Raw genomic sequence first — 18,820 nt, 5'->3', positions numbered from 1 at the left:
ACGCGCCCCGCGCCAGCGCAGCCTCCACCGCCGGTGGCGCCCGGCCGGAGCGCGGAGCAGGCGAGCGGGTGCGCTGGCCTCTCGCACCAGCCTCATCTGGCGCTATCGCTCGCTGCACCTCCTGCTTCCGTACCACAGCAACCCTCTCTCAAAGCTCGCTGCTTTCTCTTCCACTCACCCACCTCCAGCCCCCACTCTCCTTGCCTACACTCCGCAGCCATGGGTGCCGACGACTACAACCCGCCGCCGACGGACATCATCACGCTCACGGTGCGCCACGGACGTGCCATCGACAGCGCATGTACTCACGCTGACCGCGCATCCTGCAGCGCCACGTGCTCGGCGAGGGCTTCTCTCGCGCACAGAGCAACGGCTCGAGCGGCGACCTCACCATTCTGCTCAGGTGCGGCGCCGCGTCTGGCCAGGTGTATGCGCTGCGTGGGCTGACTTGTGCCGTCTCGTTTGCTCGCACAGCTCGCTGCAGACAACATGGTGAGTGCAGCTGCTCTGTCTCGTGCTTGCCAGATCAGCTGCTGATGCGCCTTTCTGTCTTGCAGCAAGTTCATTGAGAGCATGGTGCGCAAGGCCAGCCTGATCAACCTGTGAGTGCCGGAGCGAGCCAGCGAGCGAAGAGGTCTCCCTTGTGCGCGCATGCTGGCATGCCTGTCGCGCGTCCTTTCTGCGCCCTTGCGCATTCGTGGAAGCCACATGAGCCAACCCCCGAAGCAGCAGAAGAAAGCGAAGCACGGCACTGGCTGCGAGCGCAGCGGAGATTGCCGGCGGCGAGTCTGTGCGAGTGCCAAGAGCATCTCGCTAAGCCTGAGAAGACGCCGGGCGAGAAGCGCGCTTGACAGCTTCGGCGCGCAAGAGCTGCTGGAGAGCCAAGCCGCTGCAGAGCGCGCTCGCAGGCCCTCTTGCGCTGTTCTGAGCTGCTGGGTACTCAGCGCAAGCGCAATCGCTCACGCTTTGTGCTTATAGGATCGGCCTGGCTGGCGAGCAGAACGTGCAGGGCGAGGACCAGAAGAAGCTGGACGTGCTCTCCAACGAGATCATGATCAACGCGCTGCGGGCGTCGGGCAAGACGGCCGTGCTCGTGTCCGAGGAGAACGACGACGCCATCTTTGTCGAGGGCAGCGGCAAGTACTGCGTCGTGTTTGACCCGCTCGACGGCTCGAGCAACATCGACGCCGGTGTCAACATCGGCACGATCTTCGGCATCTACCTTGTCGAGGAGGGCAGCAAGGGCACGCTGCAGGACGTGCTGCGCCCGGGCACCGACATGGTCGCCGCCGGCTACTGCATGTACGGCTCCTCGGCCAACATGGTGCTCACGACTGGCAACGGCGTGAACGGCTACACGCTCGACAACGCCATCGGCGAGTTCATCCTTACGCACCCCAACATCACCCTGCCGCCGCGCGGCAAGATCTACAGCATCAACGAGGGCAACAGCGCATACTACCACGAGCCCGTGCTCAAGTACCTCGACTCGATCAAGTACCCCAAGGGCGAGGGCAAGAAGCCGTACTCGGCGCGCTACATTGGCTCCATGGTCGCAGACGTCCACCGCACGCTCCTCTACGGCGGCATCTTCGGGTACCCCGAGGACAGCAAGAGCAAGAGCGGCAAGCTGCGCCTGCTGTACGAGGCTTTCCCGATGGCGATGCTGACGGAGCAGGTGCGTGGCGCGAGGGTGGAGGCGGTGCTGTGCGGAGAAGCTGACGCAGATCTCACAGGCCGGCGGTGTTGCCACGACGGGTCGCGGCCGCATTCTCGAGGTGCAGCCCAAGTCGATCCACGAGCGCTGCCCCGTGTTCCTCGGCTCCAAGGACGACGTCAACGACCTGTGCGTGGCGCCGCAGCTGCCCACTGCGAACTGTTGCTCACGCACTCCTCCTGCAGTCTCTCCTTCTACAAGTAACCGTGACGTGGGCGCGAAGAGGGCGAGGCGTTCTCGGATATCACTGGGCTCCTCACAGCCGCTGCAATGCTTCATCGGCTGTGTGCATATTTCTCATTGACGAGCGATTTTTGGGCAGTATACATGAGCGAGCGCAGGCAGGGCGGGTAGTAATGGAAGCGGGATGGAGACGCGGGACGGCTGGAGGCACGCTCACTGGGCGCCATTTGTCACCGCGGCGGCGGCCTCCGCGACAACAGCAGACGGCTGCAGCAGGTTGCTCATGGCCGACACAACGGCCTTGAGGCCCGACGTGGTGATGTCGACGTCGACGCCGACGCCCCAGAAGCCCTCTGCGCGCTTGGCGCCCGCGCCGTCCTCGACGGTGGCGTCGACGAGCTCGACGTACGACGCGGCCTGGCCACGCGTCTTGGTCTCGCTGCCCTGCTGGCGGCCGTTGGGCGCGGCAGAGAAGGTGCCCGGCTTCGACACGGCGTGCTCCGAGTATTCGCGGATGTTGACCGAGACGCCAAAGGCCGACTCGAGCGCGTCGCAGATGGCCGAGAGGGGGCCGTTGCCGCGGCCCGAGATCTCGTGAGGCTTGCCGTCCTTGAGCACGGTGCCCTGGAAGCGGCGGTAGCGCGGCGTCTGCTCGCCCGACGGGCTGCCCGTGTCGGCGTCGGACGGCGCGGCGTCGTCGCTGAGCTTGAAGTTGCGCAGCGCCAGGCGGCCCTCGTTGCGGCCCTCGGCCAGCGTGGGCACGTGGTACGTCTGCGTGAAGGCCTTGGTGATGTCCTCCGACGTCATCTCCTTGCCCGTGCGGTCGGCCACCTGCTGGATGACCTGGTAGAAGGCCACCTGCATGCGGCGCGGCAGGTCGAGGCCCAGCGCCTGCGCCACGAGGTACGCCACGCCGCCCTTGCCCGACTGCGAGTTGACGCGGATGACGGCCTCGTACGTGGCGCCCATGTCTGCCGGGTCGATGGGCAGGTAGGGAATCGACCACGTCTCGTCGCCCTTGGCCTTGCGCGCCTCCTGCGCGGCAAAACCCTTCTTGATGGCGTCCTGGTGCGAGCCGCTGAAGGCGGTGAACACGAGCTCGCCGGCGTACGGGTGCCGCGGGTGCACGGGAATGTCGTTGCAGCTCGTGACGACGTCGACGACGCTCTGCAGGTCGCTCAGGTCCAGCGGGCCGGGCTGGATGCCCTGGCAGAACTGGTTCAGCGCCAGCGTGACAATGTCGACGTTGCCCGTGCGCTCGCCGTTGCCGAGCAGGCAGCCCTCGACGCGGTCGCCGCCGGCCAGCAGGCCGAGCTCGACAGCAGCGACGGCGCAGCCGCGGTCGTTGTGCGGGTGCAGCGAGACGGTGATCTCGTCGCGCTTCGAGATGTGCGTGCAGAAGTACTCGATCTGCGCGGCGGGTGTGAGCAGAGCAGCGCGCGGCCACGCGCGACGCGCCTCACCTGGTCAGCGTAGTGGTTCGGCGGGCCGATCTCGACGGTGGCCGGCAGGTTGAAGATGATCTTGTTCTCTGGCGACGCCTTGCCCCACGCCGTGCGCACCTCCTCGCAGATGCGCACCGCAAAGTCCATCTCCGTCTGCGTGAACGTCTCGGGCGAGTACTCGTAGCGGAACTGCGTGCCGCCGTTCTCGGGCCGCGAGTACTCGTCGACGAGGTCGCGCACGATCTTGGTGTGCCGCACGGCCAGGTCGATCGTCTTCTCCTGCGAGTTGCCAAAGACGACGTCGCGGAAGAGGGGCGACGTGGCGTTGTAGAGGTGCAGAATGACGCGCTTGGCGCCCTTGATCGACTCGAACGTCCGGCGGATGAGCTCCTCGCTGGGCAGAGGTGTGAGCTGCTGCAGGCAAGAGGGTGTGTGCTGGCTAGTAGGCGCTGCCTGGCACATGCCTGGCACATGCCTTCCACGCTGCGCTTCCGCCCTGGCACGCCACCACCGCCTCCCACATGCTCGCTGGCCAGCACCTGCTGTGCCTGCATGCGCCCCATCCGCACCTCTGTTGCGCCCTGCACTCACCGCGCCGGCGCCAGCACCTGGATCCACACGCCGTCGGGGATGAGGCCCTGCTCGATGATGTTGCGCACAAAGCCAAAGTCGGTGTCGCTGGCGCTGGGGAAGGCGACCTCGATCTCCTGGAAGCCGACGTCGACGAGCTTCATGAAGAAGCGCAGCTTCTGCTCCTGGCTCATGGGGTTGATGAGGGCCTGGTTGCCGTCGCGCAGGTCGACGCTCGTCCAGATGGGCGCGCTGCGCTGCACCTTGGCGGGCCAGGCGCGCTGCGGCATGTCGAGCGGCACGTACGGCGCATACTTGTTGCCGGGGATCATGGGCGGCATGCTGGGCGGTGGGGTGGTGGTGGTTCGGAGGCGGCTGTCGAGGTGGAGCGCGCAGGAAGAAGCTGCTGGTGCGGCCGGCCGGCGCTGGCGGGCAAAAGTCCGTGGCGCAGCGAGCGGGGCCAGCGGGCCGAGTCACTCGCACGCCAGGGTCACGTGCGTGCCCCGCACAGGCCAGCCCCCTGACAGCCTCGCCACGCTTCTAACACGCACCTCGGGGCCCCTACTGGCATCTGTGCGGATGAAGTTGGGATGGGGACTGCCACAGGAGAATAGAGAACGGTGTGGATGAAGTATTGGGCAAGCACAGCCTGCAGATGCAGCATAGGGTAGGCGAGGTGTCTGTCTGGTGCGCTCGTTTTTGCCCATCCCGGCACGCCGCGGGGCGCGTTGCCCGCTGCAACGCAACACGCTTTCGCCTGAATCAGAATAAGAATGTCCCGCTGCCCGAAGAGGAAGGCGAGCCCCGCGCTTGCTTGTTGCTAGGGCGAGCGAGACCCAAGGCGTGCGTGCGAACGCAGCTGGTGCCGCTCCCACGCCTGCACTTTACGACGAGCGGCCCGAGACGCAGCCGCTCAGCAGGCCATCGTCCCGACCACCTTCACCGCCACGCCGCTCGTCTCTAGCCATTCTCATCCATACTCTGACGCCTGCATCACGCACGCCCTCGCTACCTCTCCGCGTCGAGCCGCACAGGCGGCTGCAAGCATGGACGGCGTAGAGGCCGGCCCGTCGGCAGCTGCCACGGCGGTGAGCCCAGCGTTGCCGCGCTCTCCGCCAAAGGAGTTGCTGACCAGATGTGCGCCTGGCCTGCAGAGCGCACTGCAGCCTTCGGCTGTCTGTCCGGAGGAGGGATCAGCAGCTCAGCAGGGTGGCAACGCCGGGACCTCGCACCCGTCGCTGCCACTTGCGAGCAGCGCCTTCAAAAACCTCGATCCGCTCGTGCTCGACATGTGTTGTGCGATGCAGATTCTTGCGCACGGCTCATTCGAAGCTGCAGTACCAAGAGACCGCCGTCTCGACGCGGATTTCCGCCGAGCTCGCGAAGAGGGCCACATTCTGGGTACATACTACTGCTTCTTGGCCCTCGAGGTGCGCCGTCTGCGGCTCAGATTTGCCGCCTTGATCTTCTGCTGATTGTCTGTGAACAGGAGCCGTTCCCACCCGGGTTCCTCGGAGCGTGCCAACTGCTGCGCGATGGCGGCGAGCTTCGTGCAGACGTGGTCTGTTCCCTGTACGACCTTGCGGTGAGCCTTTGTCCAAAGCTTGCATCGACCTCGCTCACCTCGTCTAGGATGACTATGGCGAGGATGTACGCCATGAGCTTTATGCGGAGCTCTTTTCAAAGGCTCGTGCCTCAGCTGAAAGCGGGACGCCGCTTTCAACAGCGGAAGCAATGCTCCGCGACAAGTTCATCGGTACTGTGCGAGAGAAAGTCTGTGAGTGGGGCGTCTGCTACCGTCCTCATTGCGCTTTCGAACTCACAAGATACGGGCGCACTTCTTAGTCTTCTTCGTCGAGGATGAGAAGCTTTCGCCTGCGTCTCCCTCAATGTCGAATGCTCCGAACTCCGACACGGCTGGACCTTCCAGCTTGGCGGCAGCTGCCCAGCTGCCGGCCGAGTAAGCCACGGCTGCGGCTCGCAGCCGCGCTCGCCTTCTCGAGCTCAACACCAGTACGTACCATCGCACCTGGCAAGCCCAGCCTGGCGACTCGGCTCATCCCTTTCATACCTAGCTCGCGCCCTTCTCCGCTCTCACGACCTTTCTGTCTTCACGATCACACGGCCTCTGCATCTGTACCTCACAACACACCGCTCCGTCGCGCTCAAGCAGACTCCTCATTCACGTCTTTTACCGCTCAGCAGACGCTTGCGCGTTCGGAAAGCAGTTGCAGAGATTCAGATTGCAGCACGTCGGCTGTGCGGGCCGCTCAGGCCAGCACAGCGGTCCAGTTGGCCGTCATCGTCATGTTGAGGCCGTCAAAGCGCAGCGTCTGGCTCGTCTCGTTGAAGGCCGAAGGCTGGCGCGCTTCACCACCGTCGATGCTGAGCGAGCGCGATGCGGTCTGGCCGGCAAAGACGATACTGGCGAGCACCGCCTCGTAGTCCCAGGTGCCGTTGGCCGAGAGCGTGTTGTTGTCAAGGCGGAAGACGACATCCGTCTGCGCCTCAGGCTCGAGCGACTCGCCGTCGTCGAGGATGAGCTCGCCGACGGCGCTCGAGTTGCTGGCCGAGCGCGGCGCGACGACGAGGCTGAACGGCTTGGTGCGCAGCGCCGTCGTCGTGTTGGCCGACTCGGCGCGCATGGGCAGGATGGTGCCGCCGAGGATGTGCGCGGGCACCGTCGAGTAGCCGACGTTGTCGAACGTCACGTTGCGGCCCTCGCCGACGAGCGGCGTGAGCGTCTGCACGTCGTAGTACGTGGCGTTGGGCAGGTACGCCGTCACGCTCGTCGAGTTCTCCTCGAGCACGGGCGAGACGAGAATCTTGCCAGCAAAGTACCACTGCGTCTCGATCGGGAGAGTTGTGCGGTCCTCGGGGTGGTTGTAGAAGACGGGCTGCTGCGTCGGTGTGCCGTCGCGCTCGGCGCGCACGATGGACGTGTAGAAGACGTCGAGCAGGCGGTAACGCAGGTCGATGGCCGCGCGAGCCGCCTCGGCGGCCAGCGGGAAGCGGTAGAACTCCTGCGGCCGGCTCGTGTCGCCGTTGTGGTTGCGGTAGAAGCCGCTCCAGGCGGCGAGGCCGGCCCAGCGCGCAAGCAGCGTCTCGGTCGTGTTGCCTGGCAGCGCCAATGTCAGTGTAAGCCCACTCGGACCCTGCTGCACTACTCACCGCCGAACCCTCCAGCGTCAGCGCCCGCAACGCTCGTCGCCTCGAATGCCGTGGCGCCAACGACCTGGCGGATGCTCTCGCGGTACGACTCCCACGTCGAGAGGTTGTCGCCGAGCCAGCGCGAGCCGTAGCGGCCCGTGCCGGAGAAGGTGCTGCGCACGATCAGCAGCGGCTTCTTGCCCGGGCGGCGCGCCAGCATCGCCTCGCGCGACGCCATGACCATGCGGTGGCCGTAGAGGTTGTGCACCGAGTACTCGCGCTCGCCCGAGTGCAGCTGGAGATTCGTGGCGAGTGTGAAGTCGCTGATGTTCTTGCTGATGGCCGTGGCGTCGCCGACGCCCTCGCCGTCGGCCGCTGAGGGCGCGGCGCGGCGGTCCGAGATGCGGTACGGCGGGTAGAGCCACTTGTCGCTGAGCTGCGGGTCCAGCGTGTCGGCGAGGGCGTCCTGCTGGCGCAGCGAGAGCATGTCCCAGCTGGTCATCGAGCGGCGCTGCGAAGTGTTGGCCGCGCCGCCAGTCGGCGTCTCGCCGACCTGCCACTCCGGGAAGCCGTCGATCGGGCGGGGCTGTGCGCGCACGGCGGGCGGCGTCGGCGGCAGGTTCTGCTCCATGGAGACACGCTCGCGGTTGGCCTCAAAGTACGGCAGGAAGCTCGCGGCCTGCACAAGAAGATAGTCAGCTCGGCGGGCGCTGCAATGGCAGTGCTCTCTCCCACCTCATTCATATCGAGCCACACCCCCGAGATGTCGATCGTGTCCTCGGTGAAGAAGCGCTGGAACTCGTCGACCCACCACGCCGTCGTATTCGGGTGGCTCCAGTCCGGGAAGACGGTGGCGCCGGGCCACACGACGCCCGTGTAGGCCGAGCCGTCCTCGTTCTTGAGCAGCACGTTCTGCTCCTCGGAGCGCGCCAGAGACGGGTACTCGTCGGCGGGCAGCGCGGCCATGGCGGGGTCGACCATGACGATGAAGTGCTGGTCGCGCGAGTGCAAGTGCTGCACAATGTCCGTCATCTTCTCGACGGGCCAGAGGTCCGGGTTCGTGGTGAAGATGGCGCGCTTGTCCATGTAGTCGATGTCCGCCCACTGGGTCTCGAGCGGGATGCCGGCGGCGCTATAGTTGGCGATCACCTCGGCCACGTCGATCACGTCGCGGTAGCCGTAGCGGCACTGGTGCAGGCCGAGGCCCCAGTACGGCACCGACGCTGGGTTGCCTGCGAGCGAGCTGTACTGCTTTGAGACCTCAACGGGCGAGGGGCCGTTCACTAGCGCAAGGTCAGCGAGCTAGCGATGCGCACGACGGGCGCGACTTACGGAAGTGCAGGTCGAGGATGCCGCCGAGAATGTGGTACTCGAGGTTGCGGCCCTCCTCCGGGAACTTGATGTCCATGCCGTTGGAGTTGAGCAGGAACACGCCGTGGGCACTCGAGCTGTTGCCGTCCTCGGCGATGCGGTGCTCGAGGTAGAAGGCCGTGCTGCCGTACAGGTTCGTGCGCGACGGCACGCCGTAGGCGTCGCGGTTCCACAGCGTGCGCGTGTAGTTGGCCTCGGAGATCGGCAGCTGCAGCTGGTCATTGTGCGCGCCAAAGCCGTACACGGAGGCGTTGGCCGGCAGGCTTGTGCCGACGTAGACGTACTGCTCCTCGAAGATGAGCCTGTGGGTGGTGTGAGCGGCGCAGCAGGGCTGACTGGCATGAGCGCCACTCACGGCTTGCCCGTCGTGTTGAAGAGCGTCTCCTCACCGCGCGTCACGGCAAAGGAGAAGGGCTCCTCGACGAGGGTGAAGTTGAGCGGCGAGTCGGTGGCTCCCTCGCCGTCGAGGTCTGCAGCCGTGGGCCAGCCTCCGAGCGTCTCATTAACGACGTGTGCGGTGCCATTGGCATCGGCGATGTGCACGCGCAGGTCGTTGCCTGGGAGAGAGGGTTAGCCGGCGCGCTGCGGCGCTTGCTGCACGCCGCACTCACTGTTGTGGTAGTGCACGCGCAGGTTGAGGCGTTCGTAGTCCGGGCCATACGCGCCGCACGGGGCGATGAGCTCGAGCGTGGCGCTGAGGCCGCTGCCCTGCTGCTGCACATCGACGGCGCGGTAGCCCTGGCACGCAGTAGCATTGCCTGAGTGCTCGACGGGCGAGGGGATCGTGACGGGCCCGACCTCGGCCGCTTCTTGCCGCGGCACGAAGAGCGGCCCGGCGGCGGCGGCACCGGCCAGAGCCAGGGAGAGGGCGCTTGAGATGAGGCGCATCTTGATGACTGGTTGGGGTCCGGCCCGCAGGAGGCGGACGTCGCGCGGCTCTTATAGGCTCGACGCTCATCACGAACCAGCGCGCTAGCAGCGTAGGAGCGGTGCCTGTGCCGCCATGCTGGGCGGGTTCCGAGCTGTCGCGGTGCCTGCGGAGCAACTGCGGGGCATCGGGTGCCTGGGGTCGAGTTGGCCGGCCTGCGGCGGCGGTGCGGGCTCGTCCTTCGCGATGCGGGGTGCGCGGCGAGAGGCGAGAGGCAAGCCCGAAGAGGCGGTGCGGCCCAGCCGGCTGCTTAGCCGCAGCGTCATACGGCATCCGCAGGCCGTGACGCGGCGCGCGCTTTTTCGCCGTGCTCGCCGCCTGCCACGCCGCTGCAGCAGCGCATCATCCCTCGCTCTCTTTCCGGGCCTGACTCCGCGCTCGGCCCGCGAGGTGGCCGCCGGCCCGGACGGCGCATCTGCCGCATGCTCGCGTGCGCCGAGCTCTCGCCGCGCAAAAGACGCCAGAGGCGTTTAGCGCCGGGCGCTGCTCGGCCTTGGCACGGGCGTCGGTGCCGCCGGCGCTGCGCCCGCCTGGCCGCTCCCCCACAAATCGCTCGCTTCGGGGCCCCGCCCACGGGTACTTCTCACCCCGCACTCGTCCACGCAACTGCACGCTGGCAGATTCCTCAGGCACTCTTACTAGCTCGTGTGACGTTGGCGTCGTCGGTCGAACTCGTGCGCATCTCGCCGCAGCGCAGCGGTCCGAGCGGGGCAAATGAGAAGCGTCAAGGAGCTCGCGACGACGCGCGAGGCGGTCCTTCTCGCGCCTCGTGCAGCGGCTTGTCCGGCAGCTGTTCCCGCTTAGGAATCTGACTTGCGAGCGCAGCACAGCAGGTGGGGCTGGCGCTGGGATCCGCCTGCGGTGTCGCAGCGTGACCTTCCTCTTTTCTGAGAGACCCTGCTGGCTGCCACGCTAGGCCTGTCAGTCTCGCCGCGGATGCACCGGGCGGCCACCGAGCAGGTTGTGGGGCTGCGCACGGTGCTGAAGCAGCTCGACAGATGCAAGGCTGGGAAAAGGGAGCTGAGTTGATTCGTCTAGAAGGTAGAGCCTACAGGAAGTCGAGCCACACCTCTGGAGCTTGTTGAGAAGGAGCGCCAGAGTCGCTGCCGCCTTTTCCCTCACTGTGTTGGTCTCGAGCATATCGGTCTTGTCAGCTCGTCGTCTTGATCCGATTTGGAGCCTGGAGTGAAGCTGCTAATTTGGAGGGCAAAAGATTCGGCAGGCCCTGCTGATGCGCCAGCTTGAGGCGTGTCCTCGACGGGGTCAAGACACGGAGAGGATGCGAAAGCGGTTCTAGCAGGCGTGGGAATATCGCGAATCCGCGGCTTTGGCGCCGCACGGACAGCAAGGCGAGATGCGCTGCTGTGTGCGCCTGCTCCTGCCTTGGCACCACATCCTGCCTCGCACCACCTCCACTCTCAGCGCCCGAGGCAGCCTCACTGCTCGATATACAGCACTGCGCCCCCAGCCTCCCACTCCGCTCGCACTTCTGCCGGCTCGTCGATACGCGTGACGCATGTCGTCCGGCTCCTCGCGCAGCGGAGCGGCAGCGGGCTCCAGCGCGCCGGGAGCCTCACCGGCCGTCGCCTCGCTGTCGCGCGTGCGCTCCAATGCCTCGCTCGCCTCGCAGCGCGCTGCTGCTGCCGCAGAGTCCAGCGGTGCATCTGCCGGCGCGCAGACGCCGGCAGCGTCGGCTGCGGCGTCTGGCGCCTCGAGCCCGGTGCTCGGAGCTGCGCCGCTGGCACCGAGGGGCAGCACGACGGCTGCTGCTGCGCTTGATGCGTCCAGCTCGCAAGGGCAAGGCGCCATGTGGCGGACAAGCGCGGCGAAGCGAGCAGAGAAGGCATGGGCGCTGCAGAGCGAGAAGTGTGAGTGCCGCTGGCAGGCAGAGCTGCAAATCGGAGCTGCGCATTGACCGCATTTCTGTTGCGCAGCGCTGCAAGCGGATCCCAAGTTCAAGAAGCACGCCGCGGCAGTCGAGCGAGCTCTTGCGAGCTTTGAAGGCGTCGCCGAGTGGGCAGACCTCATCGCGTGTCTCGGGCGTCTGCACAAGGTGCGTCTCGCCGTTCCCAGAGGCCCAGCAGCCTGCTCACCCGTGAGGATGGGCCCAGACATTGCAGGCGGCACCGCACTTCCTGTCCATTCCGCGCAAGCACGGCGTGGCGCGATGCCTCTCGCAGTGCCTGAGTCCTGCGCTCTCGTCGGGCGTGCACGAGCGCGCCCTCGAGGTGTACGCCTACATCTTCGGCATCATCGGCCTCGACGGCGTGCGGCGAGACCTCAACATCTGGCTGCCCGGCCTGCTGCCCTTCTTCCAGCTCGCGTCCGCGAACGTGAAGCCGAGCGTCCTCGACGTGCTCGAGAAGCACATTCTGCCTCTCGGCGAGGAGCTGCGGCCAGTCACGCGAGCGCTGCTGCTCTCTCTGCTGCCAGCAGTGGAAGAGGAGGCCGTCGGCGCCTGTGCTCGCGTGCTCAAAGTGCTCGACGGCTTGCTGAGCAGCGTGGGCCAGACGTTCATCCTGCAGATTCTCTGGATGCTGCTCATGTCTGCACCGGACAGCCGCATGGCAGCTCTCACCTACCTCACGCACCGCTTGCCCGATCTCGACGGCGAGGTAGACGAAGCAGGCTCTGCGACAGATCAAGAGAGCACAGCACTAGCGACAGCAGTCGTCGGGCGCGACCTTGGCCTGATGGTGCGCGGCATTGCCGCGGCCCTCGAAGACTCCGCGCTGCCGGTGCGCCGCGCCGCGCTGGACTTCCTCAACACGCAGCTACGCCTCAGCTCTCGCACAATGACGCAGCAGATGCGGCTCGAGGACAAGGTACGCCTCGTCAGCGCCTCGCTGGGTGTCATCCTGCGCAAGCATCACGGCCTGGACCGGCGGCTCTTTGAGTGGCTCCTCGGGCCAGACGACGAGCCCGACGAGCAGCGGCAGCACCTCGAGACATATGCGCTAGAGCTTGTGCGCCTGGCGCTCAGACAGCAGCTGTTCGACGCGCCACGGCTCGGCTCCGTCGCCGCCGCGTTCCCAGGCGGTGCGCCCATGCATCAGCAGCACCTCCAGCAGCAGGCACAGGGGGAGGTCAACGCGCGCCAGCGGCCATTCCGCATCTTCGTCGGCCTGCTCGACAAGTGGGAGATCGGCCAGCCTCTGGCGAACGTGCTCGTGCTGGACGCCCTGCGCGCAATGCGCCAGCAGCTCGAGGTGCCGCTGGACAGCGGTACCGAGGCAGCCTCGGTCGAGATCTCGAGCACTGCTCGAATGCTCTTCGAGGTCGTCGATCCACTGGCGACCTACCGGCAGTTCTTCCACGCCTTGCGGGACGAGCTGCAGGCGAGCGCCGACGTGGCGCCCGATGACCTCTCTGCCATCGCTTTGCTGCGCTTCACACTGCGCAAATTCCGCATGCACGACGAGGAGAGCCGACAGATTCATCTGCCGGTCATTCTCTCCGTCAGCGCCGACCTTGTCACCGCCATTCTGCAGAACGAGCAGCATCTGTCGCCGGAGCGAGAGCACCAGCTCGCCGAGGGACTGGCGCTCGCCTCGGACGTGCTCGCTCTGGTCCCAGCCCATGTCTTCGTGCGCAGCAGCGAGGAGGCGGTCCAGGCATCGACAAACGCAGACTGGTCATTCGTGGATCATGCTGCGACATTCTACGATGCAGGCGAGGCATTCGCCGACGAGGCAGCTCAGCGCAACGTGACGTTCCAACGGCCCGACGTGCTAGACCAGCTCGTCGAGAGATGCACCGGCCTAGTCGCCCGCGTCTTGGAGCGGATGACCAGCACTGCGCTGCTGCTCGGTGCTCTGCGCCTTGCGACGCAACTGCTTGTCGCCATCGACGCCGCTGAGGATCCGAGAATAGCAAGCTTGTCTGCGGTGTCCGGATCGGGCGAGGCTGCGAAGCTCGAGTGGGCGCCCGCTGCCTGGAGCGAGAAGCTGCTCGCGCGCTGCGACGACGCCAGTCTTTTCGACGAGGTCGATCACCTCGTCTGCGGCCTGGTCGCGGCAGCGAAGTGTCGCGCGATCGCCGTGCCCCTCCGTCTCGATGCACGCGAGACAGTGAGCAAGCTGCTGCTCAAGGTCAGTGCTGCTGTGGCCCGCCAGCAGGAACGTCTGACTCACGATCCCTCCGCAGCTGCTGAGCTTCATGCGCGCGCGCCACAGCCCGTACCACGCTCGCGCTGTGGAGCTCTTCTGGATGGTGCAGCAGGTCGCACGCGGCTACCACGCAGAGTCGATTCTGTGCGAGCGCCTTGCAAGCGTAGACGAAGAGACCAGAGCCAGCACCCTCGAGGGTTTCGGCACGTTGTGGAAGCTCACAGGTAGGTGTGGCTTGCAGCGCTAGGCGACGGGCTCTGCTCACGCACCTTTTTGTGCTGCTACAGACGACGCAGACATCTCGATGGAGGTCCTCAGCAATCCTCTGCGTCGGGTGCTCGATGGCCTTCGCTCATCGACGTGGACCAAGAAGCAGGCGGCTGAATCGTGGCTGCGCGCGTACATGCGCTCCTACATTCCGCTGGTCGACACCGTGCTGCCCCTCATCATCGAGGCGCAGCCTGTGCGAGAGGAAGTTCAGGTCAAGGCGTGCGGTACGCTCATCAACAGACTCGTGTATCGGCAGGCCTTTGACCATGAGACGGTCAACTATGCGGTGGCCAGTCTTCTGGCGCTTGCCTCGTTTGGCGCTCAGGCCTTTGCCAAAGCGCTGCGCGGGAGCGCGCTCAGCAAGACGCACAGCCGCAGCGTCCAGCGCTTCTACAGGCAGGCCGCCATGGGCGCCGAGGCTTCGTATCTCGACGCCTTGATCGAACTCGTGATGGCCCTGCTGCGCAGCGACGTACCGAGCGCAGCGGGTCTCGCATCCGCGACCTGCAACGGAGTCACGCACACCACAGCAGTCGAGCTGCTGCAGCTGCTCGCCGTCCGCGGAGCCCTCAACTCGAAGCGGCTCGGCGAGTTTGAGAGCTGCCTGCTCGAAAGCCTCTTGGTCAGCATCGAGATTGGCACCGTCGAACGGCAGTGCAAGCTTCTTCACGCGCTCCACACTGTCATCAACTTCAGAGCGAGCGAGAGCCAGTCACGGCAAGACGGCGCCGGAGACGTCGCAAAACGAGCAGGCAAAGCTCAAGCGCAGCCACACCCTCTGCTGCTTCGAGCTGTGCGCGCTGCGCTCAGCTCGCGGACGAACAGGCCGGCCCTTCAGCACTGGACCGACTTCTTGCTCACTGCTGCCTCACTCTACTCTGGCTTGGTCGCTGACGTGCTCCTGCCCATCAACGAGTGCGTATGCGCCTTGCTCCGGAGCGCCATCGACGACATCAATGGCGCGTACGTCGTGCGTCCGGACGGCGACTTCGCCAACTCGTCCTGCGATACGACGGAGGTGGACATCACGCTCTTGCTCAACGTGGGCGAGCATGTGCTGCTGCAGTCCCTCGATGCGACAGCCCACGCGAGCCGAGGGTCTGAGCACGGAGCCGGGCTCTCGCAGCAAGCCAGCGAGGAAAGCAAGGACGCAGGTGCAAGCACCGGGCTGCTCGGCTACGTGTCCAACGTCTTCTCGAGCGAGCCTGCGCCCTCTGCAGCCACTCAAAGCGCGCTACAGGTTGCGAACAGCGCTTTGCGGAGCCTGCATCACACTGTCCGGACTCTGCACCATCTCTGGACGCAGTTGAGCGGCAAGCAGCCCGCAGATGTGCGCGGCGCTGCGCTGGAGCGCTTTGCGCCAAAGATTCGCACGCGTAGTCGTCGCTCGCTCGAGCGGCTCTTCCGCAGCCACTCTGGCGAGGTGGTGGAGGCACTTGTCGACTGCTGGAGTGCTGCTGGCGGCTCTCGGGAGGTGAGTTCGTGTTCCGTGTCATAGCGCCATCATCTACTGAAGCGCGCATCCGCCAGAGCACCGCTGCGTCGGAGGCCACGTTCGAGATCCTGGCAATCTTGGCGCCCAGTCCGCAGATGGTTGTCAGCTTCCTGTGCGACGTCATTTCCACTCGCACAGCCGCCTCGTCCTCCTCTCTGGACAAGGACAAGAAGCCTGCCTCGAGCTCTGCCGTGTGAGTGGCTGCGTCTGGCGGCGAAGGCGCGCGCTGCTCACTCCTGCGACTGCAGATCGGAGAACGTTCTGTTCCTCTTCCTCGACAGCTACCTCGCTCGTCTGGACGCTGCTGCTGCCGTTCAGGTCTGGCCTGTCGTTACGATCTTGATCAAAGACTTGGTGGTCAACAACGTCTCGCACAAGGCTCAGCTCTTCCCAATGCTGCGCTGCCACACGACGGTTGGCGAGCTGATCTGCACCACGTCGGCCTTCGACGACCGCCGCCTCCGACGCGACCTGACCGAGAATTACGTCCGACTTGTCGATCTGTGCATTCTCGTCTCGGGACGCCGCTCTGCTCGCGATACCGAGCGCGAGGCTCCAGCTGCTGACTCTGCAGCCGATGCGGATGCCCGAGTCGGCGTTAGTGCGCACGCGGATGAGCTGTTGCAGTCTGCACGGGTGCGTACGATGGGCCGTGCGGCGCGAACCCTGCTCACTACGCCCGCCCAGATCAACGAGTTCCTGGCAACACGTGCGCTGCCAGCTCTACTCAAGTTCGCGATCGAGGGCGACAAGGTCATCTCGGTCTGCTCGAATGCTGTGTACTACATCGTCGCGCCTTCTATCAAGGCGGGCAGCAGGTGCGTGCTGTTAAGCTGGCCCTCTGACAGCAGCTGATCGCCTCTGCAGAACACTCAACTTCGACACGGCGACACTCTTGCTGCTCACGGAGATGGCCAAGATTCCGGGCACGATCAAGACCTGGCGCACGCCTGTCAGCGACACATTCAGCGACGCGCGCTTCTTCCACATGTCGCCAGAGATGAGCCAGCGGTGGCAGCAGCCCGTCTTTGCGCTCTTTGGCAGCGATCCAGAGCGACTTCTGGAGCTCATCGGCAAGATCTCGGCCGCCTCTTCCGTCGGCATCTTCACGAACCGAGAGGCCGAGATGCTCGCGCGCGCCACGAACATGCGCCGGCTGTCCTTCGTCATTCTCTGCGGCAGCGAGGACTACTTCCTCGCGCAGCTGCCTGCCATCCAAGACAAGATCGTCAGCGTCCTGCGGGCGGGACCGGCGGACGTTGTAGCTGCTGAGGTGCGTCAGAGATCGCTATCTTCAAGCGCGCAAGCTGATTGCCCTGCAGGTGTACCTCTGCATGCGCGTGCTGCTGTGCCGCTTCTCGGCGCAGCATCTCGCGGGCTTCTGGCCAGTGCTTCTCTCTGAGATGGTGAGCGACCCGCCGGCATCCGCTTGGTCGCCAAGCTGACCGCAGCGCTGCAGACACGACTGTTCGATGGCCTCCTGGACGAGCTGCCTCCAGACGGATCCGACAACCTTCACCTCGTCTTCTCGGCGTGCAAGTTCCTCGACCTCTTGCTGACGCTGCAGACGGACGACTTCCAGATGTGAGGCCACCTCACACGCGCCGGCCACAGCGGCAGCCCACTGACGCATCTGCACAGCCACCAATGGCTCTTCATCACCGACACCATAGACGTCGTATACCCACCGGACGACTTTGTCTCCGAGTCGCTGCTCGACGGCATCGCTGCGGCGCTCGAGAAGCGACTGTCGCGATCGAGCCCGCGCGTCGAGAGCACAGGCACCTTCATGCCCGCCCGTGCTGGCGGGCTCGCACGCGATGGCGCGGACCTGAGCGACGAACCCGCCGGCCTGGCGCTGCGCCGGCCCATGCTTGCTTCGACGACAAGCATTGCGCGCATCGAGGAGCTTCACACCTTCTTCGCGCGCCTCAGCCTCGCCAGCTTCGAGGCCATGTACGCCGGCGGCAAGGTCGACCACGACGCCATCGAGACGGGCCTGCGCGTTGCGCTCTTCGACCACGCCGGCACTCCCTGATCCCTGCCCGGCGCATGCGGTACAAATGCATTGTGTCGCAGCAGCAATGATGTGCAGGCTGGCTGAGCGCCGCGCCGGGTATGATGTGTTTCTATGCTTCCAGTCTATCTCACCCGCTCCAGGCGGCGCTGACCATTGCGAGCAGCCCTGCGCCGAGAGCAAAGCCAACGCTGGCAGCCATGGCCAGGTGTGTCTGCCGCTCGCGTCGCTCTCGCTTGCGCGCCGCTTCGTCGAGCAGCTCGTCCAGTGGTGTGGGGGCTTGCGGCTCAATCGGCTCGACGGGCGCCACCGGAGGAGGAGGGTCCTCGCGCACGCCGGCCATGGCGCACAGACCCTCGACGCCGGCCTCGACGCCGCGAATGCTGCTCTCGATTCCCGTCATGCGCTCCTCGAAGCGCTCCAGCACCTCCTGGAGCACTGCTTGCGAGGCCGCCTCGCCTTGCAGTAGACGCTTCTCGAACGTCTCGGCGAGCTTGCGGCGCTTGTACGGCTCCACCAGCAGGATGGCGGTGATGAAGAGCAGCACTGAGGAATCAGGTCAGCTCATGCATCTCTGGCCGACCTCCAACCGCCTCACCGTTCAGTCCGACGACGCCGGCACTGATGTATGTGCCGGCGGTGCGCCCGCGCTCGCTCCAGCGCCACTCCTCGTGGTAGCGCTCAAGCGTGCGGCGCACGACGTCGTCCCAGGCGCGCTCCAGCTCGCGCTCGGCCTGCTCGGCGGCCGCGGCAGCCTCGCGCTCCGAGCCCGACTCGGCATGCTCGGCCTGCAGCAGCGTCGTGTACGACGAGAGGTCGGCCGACGTCCATGTGGCCTTGCGCGAGAGCAGGTCGTTGAGCGTGCGCTGCGTCGTCGAGCGCTGCGATACCGTGGCGCGGTGCGAGGCCTGTGCCGCCTGCTGTGTGGTCCGGAGTGCGGACAGACGCTTCTCTGCGCGGCAGAGCACAGCGTCAGGCCACGCGAGCGCCTGCTGCACGGCTGCAATCGGACTCACCGGCCTCCTCGACGCCGCGCTTCAGCTTCTCGACCTCCTCGTAGCCGCTGACCTCGTTCCAGCGGCCCAGCAGCGTCTGCAGCGAGTTCATGACGCGCGGCCGCAGCTCGTCGAGGCGTGCCTGCAGTGAGGCCCGCAGCGCCGCAGCCCGCAGGTCGGCACGGCGCTGCGGCGAGTCGCCCTTGCTGGGTGCTTGGCTGCCACTCGGACTGCTGCTGCCTGCCGCACTGCTGCCTTCGGCTGGGCTAGCGCTTGGCTTTGTCTCTGCACTTCCGGCTTTTGCGACGTCTGGCGCATCTCCTGGCTGCCCCTTCTCTGCCTCTGATGGCTCGGCCCTCCTTGATGAGCTTGCACTGAGCTGGCGCACAGCGGGAAGCGTCCGGCGCAGCGGCGTCTGCGCGCGCATGAGGCGCAGCGAGGCAGCCGCGGGCGACGTGCCTGCCACGAGGAGCGCGCGGCTGCGCACGAGCGATGGCGCCGGCGGCATGGCAGCAGACACGGCGATGCGGCGAATGGAGGACGTGGTGAGAAGTCTAGTGAGAGCGGCAA

General features: G+C 66.0%; 5 protein-coding genes across 5 annotated transcripts; 2 read left to right on the top strand and 3 right to left on the bottom strand.

Moving 5' to 3' along the window:
- Positions 1 to 219: 219 nt before the first annotated feature.
- On the top strand, positions 220 to 2,096 carry FA09DRAFT_304166 (putative FBP1-fructose-1,6-bisphosphatase; the record flags this gene model as incomplete). Its single annotated transcript, XM_025740461.1, has 7 exons — positions 220 to 270; positions 330 to 403; positions 475 to 492; positions 558 to 602; positions 979 to 1,678; positions 1,737 to 1,846; positions 1,903 to 2,096. The coding sequence occupies 7 exons, from the start codon at positions 220 to 222 to the stop codon at positions 1,919 to 1,921; spliced, it is 1,017 nt and encodes a 338-aa protein (XP_025601215.1). The 3' UTR covers positions 1,922 to 2,096.
- On the bottom strand, positions 2,000 to 4,240 carry FA09DRAFT_327648 (putative LEU4-2-isopropylmalalate synthase). Its single transcript, XM_025741474.1, has 3 exons — positions 3,937 to 4,240; positions 3,364 to 3,739; positions 2,000 to 3,310 (listed from the first exon to the last, which is right to left on the bottom strand). The coding sequence occupies exons 1-3, from the start codon at positions 4,203 to 4,205 to the stop codon at positions 2,114 to 2,116; spliced, it is 1,842 nt and encodes a 613-aa protein (XP_025601214.1). The 5' UTR covers positions 4,206 to 4,240; the 3' UTR covers positions 2,000 to 2,113.
- A 1,834-nt stretch (positions 4,241 to 6,074) lies between these two features.
- Positions 6,075 to 9,560, bottom strand: FA09DRAFT_327647 (hypothetical protein). Its single transcript, XM_025741473.1, has 6 exons — positions 9,048 to 9,560; positions 8,792 to 8,993; positions 8,398 to 8,738; positions 7,801 to 8,348; positions 7,087 to 7,744; positions 6,075 to 7,033 (listed from the first exon to the last, which is right to left on the bottom strand). Exons 1-6 carry the CDS (start codon positions 9,322 to 9,324, stop codon positions 6,186 to 6,188), a joined length of 2,874 nt encoding a protein of 957 aa, XP_025601213.1. The 5' UTR covers positions 9,325 to 9,560; the 3' UTR covers positions 6,075 to 6,185.
- A 1,193-nt stretch (positions 9,561 to 10,753) lies between these two features.
- On the top strand, positions 10,754 to 17,331 carry FA09DRAFT_119498 (hypothetical protein). The gene is made up of 12 exons (XM_025739032.1): positions 10,754 to 11,232; positions 11,299 to 11,417; positions 11,476 to 13,455; positions 13,511 to 13,697; positions 13,761 to 15,217; positions 15,274 to 15,431; positions 15,487 to 15,874; positions 15,926 to 16,056; positions 16,106 to 16,511; positions 16,561 to 16,644; positions 16,698 to 16,822; positions 16,880 to 17,331. The coding sequence occupies exons 1-12, from the start codon at positions 10,881 to 10,883 to the stop codon at positions 17,274 to 17,276; spliced, it is 5,784 nt and encodes a 1,927-aa protein (XP_025601212.1). The 5' UTR covers positions 10,754 to 10,880; the 3' UTR covers positions 17,277 to 17,331.
- Positions 17,304 to 18,814, bottom strand: FA09DRAFT_327646 (hypothetical protein). The gene is made up of 3 exons (XM_025741472.1): positions 18,272 to 18,814; positions 17,854 to 18,207; positions 17,304 to 17,801 (listed from the first exon to the last, which is right to left on the bottom strand). Exons 1-3 carry the CDS (start codon positions 18,756 to 18,758, stop codon positions 17,386 to 17,388), a joined length of 1,257 nt encoding a protein of 418 aa, XP_025601211.1. The 5' UTR covers positions 18,759 to 18,814; the 3' UTR covers positions 17,304 to 17,385.
- Between the last annotated feature and the right edge of the window lie 6 nt (positions 18,815 to 18,820).

Source organism: Tilletiopsis washingtonensis, assembly GCF_003144115.1.
Source record: "Tilletiopsis washingtonensis strain MCA 4186 unplaced genomic scaffold FA09scaffold_2, whole genome shotgun sequence".
Taxonomy (NCBI): Eukaryota; Fungi; Basidiomycota; class Exobasidiomycetes; order Entylomatales; genus Tilletiopsis; species Tilletiopsis washingtonensis.
The sequence above is the reverse complement of the archived record's forward strand: the minus strand, read 5'-3'. Positions and strand labels throughout refer to the sequence as shown.

Coding starts and splice junctions, on each gene's coding strand:
- FA09DRAFT_327647 (XM_025741473.1), bottom strand. CDS start 9,324: ATGCGCCTCATCTCAAGCGCCCTCTCCCTGGCTCTGGCCGGTGCCGCC. Junction 8,994..9,047: donor GCGCGTGCACTACCACAACA/GTGAGTGCGGCG, acceptor CCTCTCTCCCAG/GCAACGACCTGCGCGTGCAC. Junction 8,739..8,791: donor TTCAACACGACGGGCAAGCC/GTGAGTGGCGCT, acceptor CACCACCCACAG/GCTCATCTTCGAGGAGCAGT.
- FA09DRAFT_327646 (XM_025741472.1), bottom strand. CDS start 18,758: ATGCCGCCGGCGCCATCGCTCGTGCGCAGCCGCGCGCTCCTCGTGGCA. Junction 18,208..18,271: donor GCGCGGCGTCGAGGAGGCCG/GTGAGTCCGATT, acceptor TCTGCCGCGCAG/AGAAGCGTCTGTCCGCACTC. Junction 17,802..17,853: donor CGGCGTCGTCGGACTGAACG/GTGAGGCGGTTG, acceptor CTGATTCCTCAG/TGCTGCTCTTCATCACCGCC.
- FA09DRAFT_119498 (XM_025739032.1), top strand. CDS start 10,881: ATGTCGTCCGGCTCCTCGCGCAGCGGAGCGGCAGCGGGCTCCAGCGCG. Junction 15,875..15,925: donor AGCTGTTGCAGTCTGCACGG/GTGCGTACGATG, acceptor ACGCCCGCCCAG/ATCAACGAGTTCCTGGCAAC. Junction 16,823..16,879: donor CAGACGGACGACTTCCAGAT/GTGAGGCCACCT, acceptor GCATCTGCACAG/CCACCAATGGCTCTTCATCA.
- FA09DRAFT_327648 (XM_025741474.1), bottom strand. CDS start 4,205: ATGCCGCAGCGCGCCTGGCCCGCCAAGGTGCAGCGCAGCGCGCCCATC. Junction 3,740..3,936: donor CAGGTGCTGGCGCCGGCGCG/GTGAGTGCAGGG, acceptor ACCTCTGCCCAG/CGAGGAGCTCATCCGCCGGA. Junction 3,311..3,363: donor CGAACCACTACGCTGACCAG/GTGAGGCGCGTC, acceptor CCCGCCGCGCAG/ATCGAGTACTTCTGCACGCA.